Below are 23,248 nucleotides of genomic sequence, written 5' to 3' on the forward strand. Positions count from 1 at the left end.
TGCGAAAACAAGTGGAGCATCACGGTGACTCAAAATGTCAGAGATCTGACTCTCAGAGGTGTATAGACTAATTGTAACACTAAAATCCCTAACTTAATGCTGCAAATCCTGAAGAGAAACACATCTCTGTATTTGACCACGTTCATTCAATGTGACTGGAGCAGTAACAAAGAGCATGAAAGACAGAATGCTAAGGAGCTAAAGGGTGCCTTGCTAGAAGAGCATGCGGGGACGTGATGACAGGGGTGGCAGCAGGAGAGCGGTGCAGCCTGCCACTCCATTACCTCCTTGTAAATGAGAACTCATCAAGACTGCCTGGATACCTTAAAACTTTCTTACGCAACACTGAACCCTATTACTTATTCTAACACAAGTACCTGTGAAATTGCATTAAGGCTCAGAACAATGATTTTATGCGATGAATTGATTTTCAAGAGACTAAATGCATGGAATGGAGTGTGCTCCGTTAAAGCAACTTTAAAAAAAGGGGGGGGGGGAATGCTCAACCTTTTATCACCCAAATGTTGGACAGCAGCAATTAAATAAAAAGGAAAGACAAAATATACAAGCATCATAAATTAATGGGGATAGGAACTTAAAAAGCTATGAACATGACCTTTCCTCTATTTAATACCACTTCATATATAAATATTTTAAAGATGTTGCAGAGGCATTTATGAGTGGGATTTGGAAGGTGTTATTCAAACCCCACACTATTAAATGTAAAACCTAGCTGTATATTATTTTCCTCTTCAGTGCAAACAGGCCTGAGACCTTACATTTTTGGCCGGCACTCATTGCAAACTAATACAGTGCTTGTCACCCCAGAGTGCTGGCTGTAATGTTATCTTGGCAGCATTGACACACTCCGAAATAATTCACCTCATTGGCCCAGAAAATGGGCTGATCATTTGCTTTAGTCCTCCAAATTTTAAGTGTTGCTTTCTGTTGAATGTTACACTCATCCCATTACTGTGAAAACATTGTGGTCATTATTTATTGTAGTTTTAGAAGCAGATCTAGTTATTTCTCAGAGTGTCACCAATTTTCCTCGAAGCATCTTAATGCCCAATTTCTTCTTCTCCTCCCCTTTCTTACAAGGTATGCAATGAGACTCAAGAATTTCACAGGCTCATCTGCCACAGAAGGAGACAAGAAACTAGCAGTTTTATGGTGAGTCCCATTGCAACAATGTAGCAACAGCTAAAATCCTAGAGGACTTTAAAAGTACTGAATTACTTAAGCAGCTTACCCAAGATCATTATTCTTGTTTTCCATTAAACTATTAAAGGATAACGAATGGATTTCTTCAGCAGCTGACTAAACATTTATTTGTCTAATTTATACTGTTCTCAAGATAGGATTTTAATGCTTTTGTGCATTTTTTTTTTATTTTTCTCCATTTGCTTATGTTTCTCATTTTAACCTTGGAAGAGAGACTGCAAAATATAGATCAGCATTTGTTTTATAGTTTATAGGTTTCATTAAGCAATGGAATTAATACAATCCTTTCCTAAATACCGCAGCTACCGATGCTTATCACTCCTCTACTTGAGAATGTTTAAACTAAAGAAAGACCATGCTATGAAGTACTCCAGATCTCTGATGGAATATTTTAAGGTAATCTTTAGTCTGTTTAATTTATGCTGATACAGAATGATTTCATCCCAGCACTGAGGGCTCATGCAACTCACACTAGGGTTACCATCCGTCTGGGTTTCCCCGAACATGTCCGGATTTTTTAGCTTTAAATGGCTGTTCGGGGGGGATTTCTAATAAGGTAGAAATGTCCGGGATTTCCCCCTTCCCCTCATGCAGAGTGCGGCGCGGCTGATTGGACGGCTGTGCCTGATTGAAAGCCGCTCACAGCCACTGGGGCCTCTAGCAGCCAGAGTCCCTCCCTCCTCCCCCGCAGAGCAACACCTTATTTGTTTGGCTGCACGTGGCACCCGCAGCTGTCCCTCTGCCTGGTTGGAGGGGGCAGGCAAAGGACAGGGAACGGGGGGTTAGATTGGTCGGGGGTTCTGGGGGGGACTGTCAGGAGAAGGGGGTGTAGAGAGCGGTTGGGGCAGGTAAGGGACAGGGAACGGGGGGGTAGATTGGTCGGGGGTTCTGGGGGGGGCTGTCAGGAGAAGGGGGTGTAGAGAGCGGTTGGGGCAGGCAAGGGACAGGGAACAGGGGGGGTTAGATTGGTCAGGGGTTCTGGGGGGGCTGTCAGGAGAAGGGGGTGTAGAGAGCAGTTGGGGCAGGTAAGGGACAGGGAACAGGGGAGGTAGATTGGTTGGGGGTTCTGGGGGGGCTGTCAGGAGAAGGGGGTGTAGAGAGCGGTTGGGGCAGGTAAGGGACAGGGAACAGGGGGGGTAGATTGGTTGGGGGTTCTGGGGGGGCTGTCAGGAGAAGGGGGTGTAGAGAGCGGTTGGGGCAGGCAGGAGACAGGGAATGGGGAGGTTAGATTGGTCGGGGGTTCTGGGGGCAGCTGTCGGGAGAAGGGAGTGTAGAGAGCGGTTGGGGCAGTCAGGGGACAGGGAGCAGGGAGACTTAGATGGGGGGGGACAGGTAGGGGGTAGGGGGATTCTGAGGGGGGCAGGAAGTGGGAGGGGGCGGGGCTAGGGCGGCACCCCATGTCCTCTTTTTTGATTGTTGAAATATGGTAACCCTAACTCACACTGCACCACATAAGCCCCACCTTTAACCTCTGCAATGGGAGAGGTGGACAGGATGCTTGTGAGGAGGGATGGAAGTGATCCTGTGTTAAAACCTACAGCCATGCTCTGACCAACTACTGATTCTGGCCAGATTCGGATCTCACTTTCCCCACGTCTGCACTTGACAACTCCCTGCAACTTTAATGGCTTTGTTCCTTGGTCAGCACCTCGTCCAAAGCCCTCTGAAGTCATCAGGAGCTCTTCTGTTGACTTTACTGGGTTTAGACCCAACGTTCACTGGCCTAGAATCTTCCATGGAATGTATTCCCACTTACTTCAGACTTATTCCATGTTGAATTTAGGCTACTGTCTCTTGGGGGGAAAAACAGCCTGGCTCTGAAGGAAAATGTTGATAGTTTATATTTTACAGTAGACCATTATTTTTTTAAACATTTCTTTCTAAGAAAAGGCTTTGGGCCTGATTCTCTTTTAGAAGAAGGCCACTTTACCCTGCTCTAGTTGTGTAAAGGGAATTTAAGGTGCATGTAAATATAATTTACTCTCACTTTAAGACCCCTTGACTCTGCCAGAGCAAAGTGGATATAGAGTAAATAAGAATCAGGCCCATATTTTGAGTAGCAGTTAAAAAATCTCAGAAGTGTTTTTTTAGAGCTTCAGATTGAATGACACAAAAGAGAGACTTCATCTAGTGAAGGTGCTGTGCATTAGTGTAAAATTGGGTAAATGTGCACTAGAAACAGGCTTGAACTGTGTGTGAATTGTATGTTCAGGCTCTCTTTGTATTCAAAGTCTAGGAGACTCACATTTAAGAAAGAAAAATGTTAACAAAATATTATTTTCCTATTGCTAGATGATGCTCTCTGTCTTTTATCTTTGCCACAAAGAAGCCATGGTTCAAAGGTTTTCAACAGGGCAGCTGGGAGAGTGCAAAGCCTTTTATTAAATGGTTTGGGTCTTTAAACAGAGCTGTTGTTCAAATTGAAGTTTTGCACACTTTTCAATGTGGAAGGTGACTCACTAGGTCTTAGGGTGACCAGATAGCAAGTGTGAAAAATTGGGATGGGATGGGGCGGGGGGGTGGGGGGCTGGGGGAATAGGCACCTATATAAAAAAAAGTCCCGAATATCATGACTGGCCCTATAAAATTGGAACATCTGGTCACCCTACTAGGCCTGCAGTACAGGGACCAGGTCAGGAATTTTTCAACAAAACTTTTTTTCATCAGAAAATACAGATTTATCAAAACCAAAACTATTTGCAAGACAGGGTCAGTTTAGACAAATTTACTATTTAAAAAACAAAGAAAAAAATGTTTCAATATGGTCAGAATGTCTCATGTTGATATTTTACAAAAATGTTCAGTTTTTCAGGTCAAAATGACATTTTGAATTGAAATTGAAATTAATTTTTGTTTTAAAATGTTTAAAAAACTAAAAAGTCAAAATCAAAATGTCATGTTTTAAAATTAACAAAACGAAACATTGGCCTGATTCAATTGTTTTTTGAGATTTTTTTATCTTTTTGTTCTGATTTGGGACAAGAGCATTTTTCAAAATCTCAAAAACGTTCATGGGATGGGAAAACTGTTTTCTACTCAGCTCTAACCCACAGCACTCTCCTGATGTTCAGGAGAGCTAATGTCAAGGCTGCTTTTTCATGGTTTGAAGATCTTCCAGATTATTTCAATGATCCCTCTCCTTTGCACCTGTGGACATGCACACAGATATACAGTACACACACCATCTAATCCAAGCCATTCCATTCAGTGTTGACATGTTTAAGGAAATGCAAAGACCACACAAACAAACCAGTGTTTTCTGCTGGATAGTGATATCTAGTTTGGACAATATTTTCTGAAAGCTATGGTTGAGGAGTGAGGAGAACAAGGTCTTATACTGGGCTACCACTTACTCTCTTTGTGACCTTGGCCCTCTCGTGCAAAATGAGTATGAAAGTAATCAAGTGGGTATAATAATAATAATAATTCAAACACTTCACAGAGGTGTTGTAAAGCTTAATTGAATTTTCAGAATGCCTTTTGAAATCTTTGCAGGAAAAGCAATATATACAGTCACTATATAGAGAGAGACTATATAGAGAGTCAACTTGTTACTCGCCTTAGATAACTAAGGCCCTGATTCAACCACCCTTAATGGGAATTGTTGCTGAATAAGATACTATCCAATCTGAGTAAAGCTAGCCAAGTCTGGGCTTTATTATTTGTTTGCTTGTGGTAGCACCCACAATATTCTAGGTACTGTGCCAACACAAAAGAGAGAATGGGTAGGGAAGGTGTGTGTTATACACACTATAAAAGCAAGGGAATTCATTCAGATCCCTACAATCAGACTCTTTCTCCCCTCATGTTGTATAAGTATTGCATCACATTCACCTACAATATATAAGATCCCCTAATTCCAAACATCAAACCCCAAGCTTCCTTTGTCTGATGAAAAGCGTGCAGATCCCCTGAAGGTGGAAAGCCTTTGAAGAGCTTATTTTGCAGAATAAATTTTAGATAAGGATAATTCAACCACTTCTTTACGAACTGCATCTGATTTTACTGGAGTTTTGGCATATCGAGTCTTTTATCAAGTGACTTTCACGCTCCTGATTGGAGCCTACTAATTATCCAACCAGCTATTTTATTATGAGCCTGTAATGTTGGGCTGATATTGTGTATGCACCAGAGCTCTTGCAGCTAAAACAGGAAGTGCCAGGCCTCGTAATCAATATTAATCTGCTTTAAATCTTACTGGCATCTCCTCCTGAACCAACAGAGAATTATCTCCTGTATTTACCTTTTGGTTTTGTTTCTTCCAGAACTCTTCAAAAGCCTCCCAGGCCCCCTCTCCTTGGGGAGGCAATGGAAAGTGAGTATTGCCACTCAATACTTTGTCATGAAAATACACGGTTAACGGCGGGGGTGGAGACAGGGCCGGCTCCAGGGTTTTGGCTGCCCCAACCAGCCAAAAAAAAAAAAAAAAAAAGCCGCGATCGCAATCGTGATCTGCGGTGGCAATTTGGCAGGAGGTCCTTTGCTCCGAGCTGGAGTGAGGGACCGTCCCCTGAATTGCCGCTGAATAGCTGGACGTGCTGCCCCTCTCCGGAGGGGCTGCCCCAAGCACCTGCTTGCCAGGCTGGTGTCTAGAGCCGGCCCTGGGTGGGAAGGAGGAGCGGGATTGTTGTGTTAATCATTCAAAGGTGAAATTCAGCTCTTATATCATACTAAAACTTTACACAATTTGCGGTCACGTTCCAATCACGCAGCAGGACTGAAAAGTTCATATGGGCTGGTACCAAATTCTTTGACAATTTGATCCTTAAGCCAAATGAGGCCCATAAAAATATGTGTTAATTAGATAGCAAGTACCGTGTCATTTCAAGAAGCCAAAGTAAAGTTAACCTCCATTGCAGTGATTTTTTTCAATGATTCGCTCAGTAATGAAACAGCAATGAATATTTCATTGATATATGGTAAGTGCTGTTTAATAAAAGTGAAGGCGTAATAGTGGTGAAAATGTGAAGGCACTTAGTCAGCCAATTATCTGAATCTTTATATTAATGCTAAAACACCCTCACCTCCAGTATAAAATCACAGGAATGTAATTATGATCTGATGGTCAATGACGGTATGGTACCATTACTACCTTACTTTAGCACATGATATATATTGTACTCTATGACGCAGATTCCTCTTGTTCCCTGTTCAGGGCTACGCATGCAAGTCCAGACAAAATTAGTAGGTTGCACTTGTCCACATTTCATGGACCAAATGCTAGCTGGTACCTGGAGACAAGTATAACACCCCCTAAATGGGCAAACTGGTGTGCTTCAGAAGCAGCTCTGATGTGTGGATGTATCCTGGCTAAGGCCAACCAAGAGGGCACTAAATAAACAGACCCTGAGTGAGCAGATGTAAGGGAACTTCCAGAGCTTCACAGCCATCTGAAATGAGAACAGTTCAGTCTGTCTTACAGCTCTTCAGATTGTGAGCTTCTCGGAGCACAGATCATCCTTAAATGCTTGCAAAGCACCTAGCACATAGTAAGCACGACTAAAATAAATAATAATAGTTGTATGGAGAGACAAGGCACCATGACATTATTTACACGTTTATTCCAGAAGGGACTCCACTCCCCAATATGCAGTGTATGGGACAAATTTTGCACCAGCTTCCACCCCGGTAACCCCACTGAGTGCAAACATATTTGCAGTAATTTAGCCCACTACTTCCATTAGACTTCTCTGGGGGGACATGTAAGGAAACATATGAGTGCCACACCACATCTGGTCTCTTTCCAGATGTGCAAATTGTGCAGTGCTAGATGTTACAGATGTTATAGGTTTGATGCTGAAGTCACTTGATGAAATTCTCTGGCCGGTATTATGTAGGAGGTCAGATTAGATGATCATGATGGTCTCTTCTGGCTTTAAAAAACTGTGTTGAAGGAGAAAATTCTTGCCCAGCCTCTAAACGTAATCAGCTGCCGCCCAGAATTTGGCTAGCTATCACTTCCATTTGACAGCTAAACTGATCTGACTGTCTTGCAGCTATGAGTGAGTGAGTAAAAGTGAGTGAGTAAAAGTGCATCTGCTGCGCAATGCCGGCTTCCTTCTTTTATTCAAAGATAGATGCTTTTATCACATAATAAGAACTAAATGTGAGGAGGCTGCTGTTAAAATAGTATACATGATCTCACATACTAAAGAAATGCAGAGAGAGACAATACTGCAGCCTACCCATAGCTGGGCCCTATGCCACCTAGAAATTACGTCATTGGGTCCTGAGCAACAAGCAATATCACATTCCACCCTGTAACAAAGTAATGAGATAGAGTTCACACCTATTACTGCGAAAAGAATGGTTCTGGGGCATGGAGTTAGAAATCACACATATCAGCTGATGCCAGACAAGAAGAGGAACATAGACTGGAAGGTATCTCCTGGGTCATTAGTCCAGTCCCCTGCATATAATCCCATTCTCCTATTGGGAGGCTGTTCCAGAACCTTGCTCCTTTGATGGTTAGAATCCTCCTTCTAATTTCCAACCCAAATTTATCTGTGACCAGTTTATACTCAAACGCATATACTACCTAAGGGGAACAGCTCACAGTTTTGGTCCAAAGGAGGCTTTGCAGGCTTTTCTTTTACTTTCAGTTTGGGTGAGTTTGGAGCCCACCTGAGCTTTGATTTGAACAGTCAATTAAGCAAATTTCAGGATTCAAAGCCATGAAAACCTCAGCTTTGTTCCCTGGAAGTTCAGGCCACTTTTGCTGAAAGGGCTGTGAACCTCTGCAAAGTTGGCCCAAGTTCCAGGCTGGCAATGAAACAAATTTTCCCTGGTTTCATTACAGAAATTTTCCTTAACTCAGCTGCAATAAGCATGAGGATAGAGAGATCTAATAGACTTGCCACAGTAATAATGGCACTGCACCTTCCCCTGCACGACAGGCTAGATCCAATGAACAAGGCACTTTATTTGGCTGAAGTGCGTCAGCTTGTTTTAAGTGGCTTTAGCGAAATACTCTCGGTCCCTTTGGATGCTGTATGATTGCTAACTGCTCCCAGACCTAATCAAGTGTAGTTCAGCTCTTCTGTACATTCAAGATGCTCTTCGGAGTATGTTTGGAGACTCAGAAATAAAACATTCATGCTGCAGGATACCCTTCAATATAACCCCTTGGCTGTGCAAATGGCTATTAACTGCTGATGCCATGTGGGTCTCTTGCTATGGAAGAGCTGTGGAGCTCAGCCAGGAGACCCGTTACCGATGATACTCCAGTAGGAGGATGTTTTCTTCCCTTTGGGTTAGGAAAAGTCTAGGTGCAGTATAGGTCACACCAGTACTCAACCCTTCTGTCCATTCTGTTGGGGCAAATTGTTCCTCTAGTCCAGGAGCTACCTGACAGCAGCCAGTGTGTGCGAGTTGTGGGGTGTTCTTCACATATTCTTGCCCCCATGCATAAGTAGGGCTTGATCCAGCACCTATAAAAATCAATAGGAGGCTTTCCATAGAATATTGTGGGTGATGGCGCAGGTGGAACAGAAGCAGTGCGGTCTGTCAGCTGCTCCACGCTGGAGCAGTGATAGCTGCCTGACAGGGAAAGGGGCATGGAATCCCCCCTCGGCAACATTTGGCCCCTTTCTTCCATGCCGAGGGGCCCAGAAGCAATTCAGCCTGTATTTAAAGTGTTTTTATGGCAATCCAATGCATTTGTTTAGTTCCAAATGGGGGGGGGAGATTTTTGGAACCCTTAATCTTGTTCAAAAAGACCAATTTTCAAGGAGAATAGCTGTGCGTGAGCATTCAGTGCTGTAAAGTCCTAAACATGTGAGATTGCAGTGGATGACCTCCATGCTGCCTGCAGCCAGCAGGTGATTCCTAATTGCTGGTGTTAGAATTAAAAGAAAATCTATATGAGAACATTAGTGCTGCACTAAGTAGGTAACTTAAAACACTGCTCTTTATAAAGCAGTGTGCAGATGAACGGCCGGCAATTAGAAACAAATCTTCATAGCAAGCCTTAAAGAACCCTATAGAGATATTCATAATTGTACAGTACCCTGAGCGCCTAATACTGCTCTGCGGGATGCTTTTAAGAATTGCACTTTGCTTATTGTGGTGACTGTATTTGTAGCAAACTGTCATTGCGGTTTCCACAAAATTCTTTGATAATAATAAGCCAATATTACACATTGAGTGTTTTCTAACTGCCAATAGTAGCTTCTGGCAGCAGGTAGAAAAATCATTACAGTTATGAGATACTTCTTTCTCTGAAAGATTGCTATATTTGTCAGAGGTGGTTTTTTTTAAATAACAGGTTCATTTGTGGGGGGAATTAAAGCCCTTTTTAATTTCAATCAGTCCCAGTTTATACATCTCTCCTGTCTTGTAAAGCAGGAGATCGCCACTGCCCATCTCCTCTGGACTGGGTCTAGATTTGATGTTAAGGTTCCAAGTCTGCTGGGGAGAGAAATGAAGCAGGGTGACCAGATGTCCCGATTTTATAGGGACAGTCCCAATGTTTGGAACGTTGTCTTATATAGATGCCTAATACCTCCCACCCCGTCCCGATTTTTCACACTTGCTATCTGGTCACCCTAAAACGAAGTGATGTGGGCGTGAGAGTAATTCTCCTTTCTTTTCTCCAGGAGCACAGAGACTCCATCCCCCATGTCTCTCAGTCCATCTCCAGTCAGTTCTGTAGGGAGCAGTACAGGCACTGCTGGGTCCTCGTCAGCAGGAACCATCACCATCCCCCAGCGCATCCACCATATGGCTGCCAGCCATGTAAATATCACCAACAACGTCTTGCGGAGCTACGAGCACTGGGACATGGCCGACAAACTGACTAAGGAGAACAAAGGTGGCTTGTTCAGTTTCTTCCTTTTGCTATCTGAAATGCAATTATTATTTGAGTTAGCATTGGGGATTGAACCCGGGGTCTCCTGAGCTCAGAGTATAAGCCTCTACAGTTTGAGCAAACGGACCAAGTCCCCTTGCTGGGGATAGTAGCCAACTCATATCATCTGTGTATCAAGCACAGCAGGGGGGTCGTGTAACACACACTGAACAGTGCGTTATAAGAGCAGCTGGCAAATAACTGAACAAAGATTGTGCCCCGAGTGATGCCTGCTTCTGAGTCGGTGAATAAGTTCCCCCTTTCAGCCTCTCACAGAGTATTGAGGCTCTTTTCCTATTGCTGTCGTCATCCAGTAAAGATTACCCAAATGTTAGCTAGGGTAATAAGTGAACATTAGATGTTCTATTTGTTCACTTGTGAGCCTGATTATGACACATTCGCTGGAAACCATGACCTTGACTTTCCTAAGATCAGTCTGTGATTCAGTTAATTTATTCAGATCCAGCATAAGTCTTTACCATGGTTGACTCAGAGCAGTGCTGGCAAGCAGTTCGTGTCTGGTTTACAATGACTTCAATGAAGTTGGAGGGGGGTGTAATTAAAGGTTAAATTTGGCTCACTAGGGACAAGCCATAGATGGCCAGCACATCCCTCGGCCCGCGCCACTTCCCACAGCCTCCATTGGCCTGGAGCGGTGAACCGCGGCCAGTGGGAGCTGCGATCGGCTGAACCTCCGGACGCAGCCGGTAAACAAACCAGCCTGGCTCACCAGGGGGCTTACCCTGGCGGGCCGTGTGCCAAAGGTTGCCGATTCCTGCCATAGACCATCATTCAGGTTGAAATAAATGGCAAAGTTCCCGTGGACTTCATTAGTGCAGGAACAGGACCTAACTGGACAATGTTCTGCTCATGATTTGCTCATCTCGTTAGAGCAGAATAAAGTCTTATATAGGTGCCTGCAGCTCGACGTTGCTCCCATTAAACTCAATGGCAAATTTCCACTGACGTTAGTGGGAGCAGGGTCGGGTCTTGTAGTGTTCTACCTTGGAATGATAACTAGAACCAGGGACAATACTAAAGTACATATCAAGGCCTCCCCACCATTTCTGGTGTTAATATACATTAGTAAATTTGCTAGCAGTGCAATCATTTGGGATTTTTTTCTGTAGTTGCATCCATTTTCAAAACATGCTGAAGTAATTCCTTTTCAAATGTGCTGCAGAATTTTATCAGTGGCAATGCAGAAGGGTGTTCAGATAGGAGAATGAGATGACAATAATCGTGTAATTAGCTCTGTGTGTTGTGGAGTTGTTAAATGTTCTGCTGGATATTGAATCAAAATAGCTCGGGCATTCAGCCAGCAGACAGAAAATGTACCCAGCAAATGTTGTTATCAATCCTGGAGCTGGATGGGGAAGAAGCTGCTGAATCTCATTTTGCATCTTTATGCCCCACTCTCTTCTTTGTTCTCATTTTGATTTATGTTCAAATGAGCCTGGTCCTACAAATGCCTTATGAGAGTAATCCCCATTCAATGAGACCCATTGACTTTAGTGGGACTAGTTGCATCAGTAAGGGTTTCTCACATGAGCAAGATTTAGAGGATTGAGCCCCTAGTCTTTAATTTCTTTCCTTTTCTTTCCCTTTTTCACAGTCTGCAGTGGACACAAAGCTTGTGTTGCTGTTTAATTTCATTTTGATATCGGAAGCCATTGAAGGGAAAAATGAAGTTTACAGCACTTCATATTGTGTCCTTTTTTGCATTCTGGGCAGAGAGACACATTTTCTAGTTAAATATTGGCTTAAAATGCATATTTGAACACTATTATACTATAATTTGAAAAATTGGGTACAAATAAAAGATAAATGTTAATATACATTTTTCTACTATAGCCACTTTGTTGAAATCTACAGGTTTTAAATATTTTGCATGACAAAATGTCTTTGATGGACAAATAATTAAAATATTTCAACATGAGAAATAACAGTTTCATGAAAACTAGCTTCAATAATAATAGTTATTAGTGGTTTTCATTTGTAGATCTCAAAGCTTTGTGCAAAAGTCATTGTTAGAGCTGATCAAAGCATGTTTTGTTGGTTGGTTGGTTGATTGTTTTGTTTTCCCTGCAGAAAATTTCAAATTTTGGGTGAACAGTCAAAATCTGAAATATTTCCAGTTGGAAATGCCCCCACTGTGCATCATGGGAGTTGTAGTTCAGGTGTCTCATATTTCCACTCTCCTCTATGGGACAGGCTCCCTAAATGGACTACATCTTCCCCTTTTCAGTGTAGACGTACCCTTACTTGAGTATTATGGAATCAGGGCTGTTTTAATACACATTGCATCATTTTTCCCTCAAGGAGAAACCTATCACATCTATAGCTATTTAGGTCTGTTTGATCCAGTAAGTTTCAGTCTAATGTTCTTTCATATAGGTTTAATTAGTTGCTTCAGCTTGTAGCATGCTAGATAAGTGTTTTCGGATGGGAAACTGAAATTAGACTTTAAAAAAAGTTTTGACATTTAAAGAAATTATTATTTATTTGAACATACAGTCGTGCAGATCACTGGAATGTTGGCAAGACTGGATTTTTTCACTCCTAATTCTGTTGATTTCACTTGGTGGGAAAAAGACACAGGAAGGAAGATTAAAGTACCTGCTGGTTGCCATTTCTTTACATACCTGGTGATATCCCTAAGCTTTTTTTATGCGTACCTCCAGCCCTACTGCTTTGTTCTGGGATACAGTCGTATCTAACCAGGTGATCAGGTTGTTTGCAGTGTTGTTGTAGCCATGGCGATCTCAGGATATGAGACAGACATGGTAGATAAGGTAATATCTTTTATTGGATCAACTTCTGTTGGTGGAAGGGACAAACTTTCGAGATTCACAGAGCTCTTGTTCAGGTCTGGGGAAGAGCGAAATACAAGCTGGGACACATTGTTAAGCATAAGGCGTTAACACATGTTGTGGGAAATCACTTCAAATGAAGTGGGCAATTGAGAATTAGATTGTTAAGCATAAGGGGGTCACACATGCTGTAGGACAGTGGTTCTCAAAGTCGATCCGCCGCTTGGTCAGGGAAAGCCCCTGGCTGGCCGGGCCAGTTTGTTTACCTGCCACATCCGCAGGTTCAGCCGATCGCAGCTCCCACTGGCTGTGGTTCGCTGCTCCAGGCCAGTGGGGGCTGCGGGAAGGGTGGCCAGCTCATCCCTCGGCCCATGCCACTTCCCGCAGCCCCCATTAGCCTGAGATATCGTATCAAGAATCACTCATGTATGCTGGGTCTGCAGGTTCCTGAACTTCTGAGAACTCACTAGTTGCTTCATAACCACTGAGCGTGAAATAATCTTTAATTAATTTATTTCTGCGCAGTTACCTGAAACAATGACTCCATTTCCTGTGTTACAGAGTTCTTTGTAGACCTGGACTCAGTCATGGGACCATTAACACAACACAGCAGTATGACCAGTCTGGTCCGTTACGTTCGACAAGGACTTCACTGGCTCCGCATGGAGGCGCATTTGTTGTAGTGACTGCTGCCCTCTTCATAACATCCCCATCGGTCTACCTCTACCAGCGCACAGACGATCACTGGTGGAACTCCGCTCATTTCTGGAACTTGATTCATGTAACTTCATTTTTATTGCCTTTTTTGATATCTTATCTATTGGAAGTAGAAGTCACCATAAATGGAACTTATGACTCAAGAGCAGTATGTGTTGTACCATCTAATCATTTTTGACAATTTCTATGCCTTGCGTCTCCTGGATCCTGCTATCCTTATGTGCTTTATGGAACGGTACATTCCCTGCAGTATTGTTTTAAGTCGACACTGCCTTCAAGTGAAAATAAAAAAAGCACTTTGAGAAGATATGGATTCCTGAGAAATAGTACAAAACGTCTTAAATATATGAGGGTATATACGAAAATTCTCTTCTGAAATAAATTAGCAGAAGTTATAGCCATTCACTCAGAATTGTCCTCTGAACCCAAGCCAAGCTGTTCACTGCTTAGTTCTGGCATCGTTACCTGCAACTGTTTATTGCTAAGATTTCCTACTTTATATAGGCCTGATCTCTAAAAAAGGACTCTGGACATCTTATAGGTATGTAGCGTAAAATCACCAAAGGTGTTAAGAGATAAAAGATTGGGAGGAATGATTAAAGAAAGATGCCACACTACGCAATGAGGTTTTGATATTCTTTTCTGTTTATTGTTGGCTTAACAGTTTAAGTGGGCAGAACAAGGCAGTTCATTAGGCAATTTCAAAATGTTAGCTTTCATAGTCTTAGCTACCATTCATGTACTCAATCGGTGAATTTTCTTTCAGTCCTACTGTTTGGTCTCAAGCAAATATTCCTCCATGATTTTTCTTGGCAAAACATTCTCCTCTTGCATAGCGACTCAGTGACAGCACGTCTTAACAGGAGTGCTACATTATAAACATTGATATTGTATGTGAAAGTATGGATTCTTGATGATATTCGCTAGTAATTTAACTGACTACTGCTGAGGCACTTCTAATGCCCTGTGGCATTAATTTACACCTGTTTTGTTGATTTCAAAGCTTTAGAAGCAGATAGCATTATCTTACTTTCTTGAAAACAATGAAAAATTAAAGGAAATCACTAGATTTACCCAAAAGCAACATATTTGCTTCATAATGGCCATGAATACTTCAGTCTCCCTATTCTCCAAATTACCCATTTTCCAAGTTCCATTTTTATTTAACCACGCTGTCCTATTTTGACCATTCCTTTAACACATGCATAATCATGAGACAATTCAGAGAAAATTTCAAAGCAATCTTGAATAAATGAGACCATTTCATTCACTCATTCTTTTTCTTCTAAGCTGCTCTGCTCTCGTGGCAGCCCTGCAGGAAGCAATGGTGCATGAAACAAAACAAAATGAATTTATATCGGTAATTCACAAGACTTTAAATGGCCTCATATCATTCTTGATGTAATGCCGGCACACCTTATCAAACTGTAAATTTCATTTATATAAACAAAAAAAAAACCCTCCCGGCAATGTAAATATCATTCTGTGTCACATCTCACTGAAATAACACGACAGGTGTATTAAGTATCATCCAGACATTATTTAATTGTAATTGCCTTTTGATATATAAGCCTGTATATCCTTTAATCGGGCAAGATATTAGATTCTACTCACTGGATTGTGACCAGGACAAATTTGCATTTAAAAGGTTCAGACTGCTAGGTTTTTAAAACAGGCCTTGCACATTTCCAATAAGGATTGTGCCCAATCCATATTTTAAGATAAACTTCTCTTTTTAAACAATTGTGTATTAGCTCCTATTAATAAATACCTTTTAAAATTCTATAAGTTCCACAGCAAGGTCTTGTAAATGTAGCCAGGGTGGGAAGTATTTCATTAGATAAATCATGCTGATAGGGTAGTCTATAAAGGACAGAACATACATATCCTGGCTTATTTTCACATTCCTGTTACTACAGTAAACGTGCCCTTATCTGTTCTTTGAGGGGTTCATTAACATGGCTGAAACATGAATCCAAAAGAACTTATCATGCTGATTCTGGCCCCTTTCTCTAATGAATAAAACCAGGATAGCAAGAACCCTCCATAAACATAAAAAGAGGGTGATTTTTCAAACATGCACCTTTTTTTTAACAAATGAGCGTAAGTGTTTCTGATAACTGAAGTATTAATAGGTTGGTTGTGACCTAAGTTTTCCATTCTCTTTGTAAGGCCTCTCTTATTGGATTGACTAACTATTCCGCCTAATTAAGAACATTGTTATCCCTTCTTATTTTAACGTAGACTGAAATCCTAGCCTGCCACGGATTTACGAAGGATATATATACGTCTTGAAATACAATCTTCAGAGACATGACTGTTCAAAGAGTCAGCTACCCTCCCCGAGTCAGGGTATTATCTTTCCCTTGTTGCTTGTAGTAAACAGACGCCTATCTCAAAATTTAACATACATTCACATCTCCTTTACCTAGACAGCTTAGAGAGTTGGCCCACCTGATTTTACCTCCTGTGACTTAGTTTGAAATGTATGTTGAATCAATGGTACGATTATAATAAGTCCAGCAGTCAAGCCTAGGATCACAAGCCAACATACTATTTAGCGGTCTTGTTTCAAAAGCAGCTTAGAAACAAATTAAATATGGAGAGTGAATTACCTTCTTATCCTTGGGGATGATGCTTCTTTTGAGTTAGTTATTAAGGATTATTGCACTTTTATAGGCACTATATTCATCACCTTTCAAATTGTAACATGGCATCTTCATGGAGTAATTTTACTCTTGAAATGATTATTTTACGTAGATTTCATTGAATGAAATTGTTGCTTGTTTTGAAGGGGAAGGATTTTGATGTGTGAGGAGGTATCTGCTTGGGCTTTTTCTCTGTCACGCTGTCAGAAATGCCAACCTCAGGCATTCAAAGATCATGTGTGAGGCCCCCAAAATTATGAGGCTGTCTTCAAAATCATGAGGTTTTTTTCACAGCATATTTTGTGTTCCTTTTATTTGTCTTATCATTGCTGAGTCTTTAAGCAACACTCAAATCATGTTTTCAAGCTTTCCTCCATAACCATGAAAACTAGAAATATCCTTTTTTTTTAAATGAAAGCTTGGGATGCTCATGCAATTTCCTGATACCTGCAGCTGGGTTTTCAGAAAGACACCAAATATTGCAAGACTCATGATAACATTGTAAGAGGTGGCCTGTTAAATGATGTGTAGATCAGTATGCGTAGCACTATGATAAAGGGAACACACACGCTAAGGACTAACGTCTAAAATATTGGGGATCCATCAGCGCAAAATGACAGTGCAGCAAAGTCCAAAGTGCCTGAGCAAGGTTCTTACACCTTGTTGTGGGCTTCATTGGTCTTAAATGGTGTGTATGGCCTTGTACCTACTCTGAGAACAGTATGTATCTCCAGCCACATGATGTTTAATAAGGAACTGAGGTCCATAGAAGTAGATGTTCTTGAGAGGAAAGCTTAGGAGAGCTACCATATGCCTCATATGGTCCCATCAGTTGCTAGCCTGAAATATAGGGCTAGCTTTTTCTAGGGCACTTCTCACTCAAGAAAACTTCCTTTGCAAGTAGGGAAAGTATGGACCCGATTACAAATTGCAGGATTTGGTCCACTGTTCATACTTTTTTAGCTTTGCTTATTTAAATTTAAAAAAAAAAATTAATCTGGATTTTTATTTTTTTCTAGTTGAGCTTGTCATTTTGTTGCTAGCATTTGGTGGCATCCTTCCAGGCATGTTTCTCAGAGTTGAATTTTGCCCTCTTCTTGTTGTTGCATGGCCTTTGGACTCTTGATCACTTAATAAGCTCAGTGTGTAAATACTGATTGTTTTATTTATAGATGACCTCATTGGAAAGATAGGGGAGGTCTGTTGTCTTTAAAAAGACTCAAGGTCAAGGGCTTTGGTTCCTTCTTATGAAACAAAATGATCGGCATCCTAGTTTAGTACATAAAATGCTAACTCTGAACCTTTAGCTAGAATTAATTTCTGGGATGCTTCTAAATTATTCTTCCCTAAAAACTTTTTGACCAACTTTTAGCTACTTTGATGGAAATATTTTTGTCATGTTGTTTTTGTGGGTATTTAATTCTATTTTTTTTTAACAAATTATTATTTCAGGGAAAGCAAGCTTAAAAGGCTGAAAGGCTCAGTTGCAACAATGGGACCTTTTAATAAATGTTTGGAGATGTAAGAAAAGTTCGATTACAAGGAAGTGAGCAGTGAGCTTCCTGGATGACGCATTACTTTTATGTGGTAGTGGGGATATTAATGTGTCCCTCTGTAGAAAAGGGCCCTTACTCCCAGTCAGATAATGTGCACCATTCTCTTGTCCCAAGCAAACTGAAGTACAGTAGAAAGCAATGGCATCTGCATGGGCTTGATCCTGCACTCATTGAAATCAATGGCAAAGCTCCCATTGACTTTCATAGTGCAGGATCAGGTCTTATATGCATATTCCATCAACATACCATAGGGAGTATTTGCTGTGCTTGCTCAGACCATCGGGCCATCCAGTATCCTTCCTCGAGCAGTGACCAGGGCCTGACACGTCTGAGGAAGGCAAAAAAAGTCTCAATACACCCATAATACTGCACATTAAACATATTGTGTGCGTATCATCTTGCTGTGCAGGCCCCACCCACTGAGGTGCTGTTATAGAACATGAAAGGGCCTTTGAATTGCTAGAAAGTCTGCCTAATAATATTGTATTTCGGTGGGCATTTTGGAGAAGGAAAGATTGCAAGAAAGTTTTAAAAATAAGGGCCACTCCACCATCCTTATGCTCCTTGCACCATTTGCACGTTTTACTTTATGTAGCATTTAATGGTCAAATGTGTGCCCTCTAGAGGTGATTTTTATAAAGGCAAATAAATAAGATAAATCATGTTAGTACTGGAAGGGGTCCATTTCTTGACCTCCTACACTTCCGTAACAGAAAACCTGGTTTTGTCCAGTTTTTGTACAGTGTCTAGCACAATTGGGGTCCTGGTCCTTGACTGAGGTTCCTAGGCACTATGATAATACAAATAATAAATAAGAAGACCCATAGACACATAAACATATCCAGGCATTTTGTATTGTCTAATAATATATAGGCTAAGTGCTCAGAGCAACCAATGTTTTCCCCTGGTTAAAGTTCAGTTATAGTCATGTTTCTGGGGTCTGTTACACAGCCTGTCTCCAAGTTTTACTCTCGACAGCTTTATTTAGCTAGCACTTTTCAAAGCGGTTTGATTTATTTTGGGGGAGGTCTTCAGATAACAACATGCCTGATTCTCATCTCGCACCAGTTTAAATCCATTGAAGACAAAGGGCCTGATTTGGCTCTCACGCAGCATGTGACGCAACAGGTTTACACTGGCAGAAATGAGCGCCGTTTCAAACAAAAGGAGTTATGGACTAAACCTGGTTCTAGATGAGAACCTTACTGTGTCAGAAGATAGTTTATGAGAAATACCATGAAGATGACTTGTCCTTGGAATCAGAGGATCCATAGAAATATGTATGGCAGCTCTGTTACATGTTCCTCATGGTAGAAATGTGAAGCACTGTTTAATTAAATTGGAAACCTACTGAAGAAGGGGTGACTTCATGAGTGTGACTTTCTGAATTTGACCTGTTTGTACATCCTTGAAAAGGGGATTTATTATTATTGCTATGCCTGATGAAACATGTTGGCTGTGATATTATGTCATGAGAAGGCCTTGTGCACCACAAGCTGGTCTGATGAATTAACCTGCCTTGCTGTGTGGCTCCGTGACACAGTGCACTAACACTGTCATTACAGTCACTTTCTTGTAGCAAGGTCATTTTTTCCCCCACAGAACTTCACCAAGGACTGAATCCAGGGACCCAGAAACCAGCCCACATAGCAGTCTGTGGCCTGGGTACCTCTGGCATAGGTAGATGAAGAAGCCCCACCCCCAGCCTCACCCCTCCCCCAGACTATGGAGCAGCTGCAGATGATGAGGGTACTTGAACCTCCTGCCTCATGGGGTCCCAGAGCTCAGGCTCTGATTCTCTACATCTACACTGCAGCTTTACAGCCCCACAGCCGTAGCCAGATCCTGCTTGCCTCACACTGGGTCCCATTAATTTCAGTGATATTAACCAATGAGCAAGATGAGCAAGATTTGTGTGTGAACCAGTTTGGGTCTTTAAATCTACTTCACTGTAATCTGAGTTCCACTATATGCAAATTCCCTCTACTTCCCATATTGGGCTTAATTCTACTCGCCATAGCAACAGTTTGCACTGGTGGAACTTCATTGACCTAAATGGAGTTACTCCTGATTTAGAGCCGTATCAGTCAGAGAATCAGGCTCCTAAATGAGTTTCATTATAAAAAATACTTAGGGAAATGTTACTAATAATTTAGGGCTAAAAGCCACATTACATACTGGGGGCCAAATGGTTCTCTGACCAACACCAGTGGCATCTAGAGCAACTCAAATGACTTCAGTGGAATTCACTGGTTCAAATTCTGTTCTTATTTTACACTTAATAATGGAGTGATTGAGATCAACATTGGGCTCATTGTACCAGACCCTCAACTAGTTTAAATCAGTTACTTCAGCGGCAGAGCTTCTATATCGTGATGCCAACTTTTCCCAACCTAGCACTACAAATTTCCCAAATCTGGGGAAAAATTCCCAGAGAAAGTTTTTTACAGTGCTTCTATATCCTGGGAAATTGCCCCAAACCTGGGAATTTATGAGTAAAATGTTTCAAATTGGGAATTTTCATTCAAACATTTTACTCAAAAATTCCCAGATTTGGGGAAATTTCCCAGGCTGTAGAAGGACTGTGAATCAGCGGAGCTACCACCAATTTTCACTATACCTTAGGATCTGACGCACTGAGTTCACTTTGGTTCCTCTGGATTTACACTGGTGGATCTGTAAGGAGACTTGATCTGCGACCAGCCCATAAATTTATTCAGCCCCTACTTAGGTCAAAGAACTTTGACTTCAGTAGGATATAAGTTCTAGGTAGATCAGCAGGGATTTGACCTACTGGCAGGATGCATTTACTCCAAAATTTTTCAATGAACTGACTAGCTGGCAACAGCAAACACTTTCTGTTGTTCATGATAAACCAGAATACAAGATCCTCACCTGATCTAAGTTGGTGCAGCTCTATTGACTTCAATGGAGCTATTCCAATATACACAGGCTGAGTATTTGGCCCATAAACCCAAATCTTTTTTTATTTTTGGCCAACATATCTCTGTGCAGGTTAACTCCTAAAGCTTTATCATCACGCTTCTTGTTTATTGACCATGCCAATGAAGCGATTGTGTTTTGTCTGTAAGGAAATGGACTTGGCAAAGCAATGAAATCTAGAGTACTTTGTAAAGCTGCATTAGGCCACACAGTCTGGAAGAAGTCTCATCCAAACCGAGAATAACTCAACAGCTAGGGCCGTACTACATTTTGTCTGATGTCGTTACAGTTTTCACTCTGCGCGTCCCCCGCTGATTTTTACATGGGAAGTGAACAACAATTGTAGGTTTCTGAAAATCATCAGCCACATCCCCAGATGCCTTCCGTCCAGGTAGCTGCATTGATGGCAAAACTGATTTACACAGCCTGAACAGGGCCTGTCTAGTTGTACAGCCTGTGCTGTATGAACAAAGTGCAGCTTTACAAATATATACACAAGCTGTTAAACTATTTTGAGCATCCGATAATCGCTGCTAAAAGAATAGGAGGTGAATTTCTGCCTGCAGTCTAGTCCTGCAGAGTGTTTTGTTTTGAGCTAAAATGCAAGATGCAATTTCATTACCCCTCACTTTAAATATTTACTGGCATCAGCATTAGCTTACATAGAAAAATGGCAAATACATTCAGATGTCTCAGAAATCCTCGCAGTATAAAGATGGAATCTGTTACTCCTGCTCAAAGGCATTGCAGAGGGTTGAAGTGCATTTTCTAAGCCAAATGAGTTTTGTATAGTTAAAAATGATTGAAAATATGTATGAAGGGCCTGATTCTGCAATTCTTACTTATACTGAGCACTTTAATCCACAATTAGTTCCAATTACATCAGTGGAGCTAACTACAAGCAGACTAAATTACTGCTCAGCATTAGGATGGCAGAATTAGGCCCTAAATAAGTTACTCGGATGCAATCAGGAGTTTAATTTTAGCCATATATGTCATGTGAGGACACGCATAAACTCGATGTCCATTTTATCCAAACTGACAGTCCCAGTAATTCCACAGACTATTGTATATTTTATTCCTTCATGTATTTTTGTGGCATCTCTGGATTGCATATCTTCTACTGAATCTGAAATACTCTTTTAAGAAAAAAAAAATCAATGTTCATGAGGCCTAGGACATATCATTGCAAAGTTTGAAAACAGATTTAAAGATCTGGTTAGTTTTGTTTTAACTATAAGCCATTTTTTGGGTTGTGTTTTGACTTTAGCTGTAGCAATCCCACGCCCATTGTTTTTAAAATGGTACAGTTCAGATTAAGTTTTCTGGTTGCTGAAAAACTGAATAAAATGACTAAAGTATGGGAAAAGTAATAATGGCAAACTAAAGGGATGTTTGTTCTTTCTACGTGTCTTGTTTTTTACCTGCTAGTGTTGGGATTAGTCTAGAAAAATGTGTGATTTTTCACCTCCATCTCTGACTATTGTGGCAAAACGCTCAAATTTGTCTTTTGTGTTTGTTGGGGTTTTTTTGTTTGTTTTGGGTGGGATTTTTTTGTATGTGTAGAAGTAACCAAAATATCAGGAACATTTATATACCCTCTGTTCTGGTTACTGGCCATTATGACATCATGGAGACCTCTTGGTCTTCCTACCAAAGTCAGATTTAACTTCTACCTTGATGTTCTTCTCAATTAGCCATTGAAATTAGATTGTAATTTACTAAATACCCCTTTAGCTTGCATTCTTACTTTTGATTTACTATTGAACTAGCCTTTTTTGTGTATGTGCAAATATCATATCCATAATCCCTGCAATCCCACAAGGTGTCTTTGTTCTCAACAAGCATGTTATTCTTGTAAAGTTTTACGTATAAGTTAAGATGTTTTGTACAGACCAAGGTAACTGTTAAAATGTCAAGCAATTACTGAAATGTTGTATAGTTATAAAGGTTTGATTTCTTTTGCTTTATATGTATAAAATTGTATCCTGCCTGTTTTGCTTTGTATTTCCAATGTGTTGCACAATTATGCATTTTGTTTACATTTTGTTCCTTCTTAAATAACAGTAATACTTTATGTACAAACATTTTAAATGTACTTTTGTTGTTTTTAAACACAATGTCTCTATATAAATAATATTGGTTGAACTGGTACATTTGTGTCTCTCATAGAGGGGTTAATTATACTGCCAGTGCATTGAATTATTTAAAAAAAACAGTAAAATAAAATTTTTATGAAAATGTAACCCATTTTATAGCTATAAATTATTCTGCATTAAGCTATTTTCTCATTCCTCTCCCGGGATACAATAAGTGTGAGTTCTGGTAAGCACAGTTTGCAGGAGAGTTTTCATTGTTTTTAATTTTTAAAGAATTCATTTGAGTCGTTATGCAGAATTAAAGTGATTCAATATTGTGGAACTACATTTTGCTGATGCCATTTCTGGCAAGATAAGGAGTGTGGCACACCCTCCCGGGAACATCCGCAAGATGGTGGGA

The 23,248-nt window shown here is 40.9% G+C and overlaps 1 protein-coding gene across 2 annotated transcripts in view; it reads left to right on the forward strand.

Annotated features, from left to right (window-relative positions):
- The window catches only part of AFF2 (ALF transcription elongation factor 2), a 403,259-nt gene extending 380,264 nt beyond the window's left edge, over positions 1 to 22,995 (forward strand). For both annotated transcript variants that reach the window (XM_054040357.1, XM_054040358.1), the window contains exons 17-21: positions 1,102 to 1,173; positions 1,527 to 1,620; positions 5,490 to 5,539; positions 9,822 to 10,036; positions 13,447 to 22,995. In XM_054040357.1, coding sequence (XP_053896332.1) covers positions 1,102 to 1,173; positions 1,527 to 1,620; positions 5,490 to 5,539; positions 9,822 to 10,036; positions 13,447 to 13,568 — 553 coding nt within the window. In that variant the 3' untranslated portion in view covers positions 13,569 to 22,995. The remainder of the gene's footprint in view (positions 1 to 1,101; positions 1,174 to 1,526; positions 1,621 to 5,489; positions 5,540 to 9,821; positions 10,037 to 13,446) is intronic.
- The last annotated feature ends 253 nt before the right edge of the window (positions 22,996 to 23,248 follow it).

This window comes from Malaclemys terrapin, chromosome 9, assembly GCF_027887155.1.
Source record: "Malaclemys terrapin pileata isolate rMalTer1 chromosome 9, rMalTer1.hap1, whole genome shotgun sequence".
Taxonomy (NCBI): Eukaryota; Metazoa; Chordata; order Testudines; family Emydidae; genus Malaclemys; species Malaclemys terrapin.